Source organism: Carlito syrichta, unplaced genomic scaffold, assembly GCF_000164805.1.
Source record: "Carlito syrichta isolate Samal-C Ts95f unplaced genomic scaffold, Tarsius_syrichta-2.0.1 Scaffold135728, whole genome shotgun sequence".
NCBI lineage: Eukaryota > Metazoa > Chordata > Mammalia > Primates > Tarsiidae > Carlito > Carlito syrichta.
The window spans coordinates 162,556-162,915 of NW_007079824.1; the positions used below are offsets into that span (position 1 = coordinate 162,556).

At 70.0% G+C, this 360-nt stretch overlaps 1 protein-coding gene across 1 annotated transcript in view; it reads left to right on the top strand.

Annotated features, from left to right (window-relative positions):
- Positions 1-360, top strand: part of ADAMTS2 (ADAM metallopeptidase with thrombospondin type 1 motif 2) — a gene marked incomplete at its 5' end in the record, with an annotated part of 122,438 nt that overhangs the window by 106,006 nt on the left and 16,072 nt on the right. Inside the window, one exon of the mRNA XM_021708302.1 lies at positions 189-334. Coding sequence (XP_021563977.1) covers positions 189-334 — 146 coding nt within the window. The remainder of the gene's footprint in view (positions 1-188; positions 335-360) is intronic.

Genomic DNA, 360 nt, shown 5'->3' on the forward strand with positions numbered 1-360 from the left:
CCCGCCCCTGGAGAGAGAAGCCCCCGGGGACGTGGTGTGGGCAGTCTGTGGGGCGGGGGCTGGGCGGGCTGGCACCTCCCGTGGCGCTGGATGCCGCTGGTGGGACGAGGCCTGTCTTCCGGGGGGCTCTGAGCGCACGTGCCATCCGTGCGAGTGGGAAGTCCAGACAGCGGCCTCCTGTCCCCCAGCACTGCTTCAAGGGACACTGCATCTGGCTGACTCCGGACATCCTCAAGCGCGACGGCAACTGGGGCTCCTGGAGTCCCTTCGGGTCCTGCTCACGTACCTGTGGCACCGGCGTGAAGTTCAGGACGCGCCAGTGCGACAACCCACAGTGAGTGCCCCCACGGCCCCCGCCCC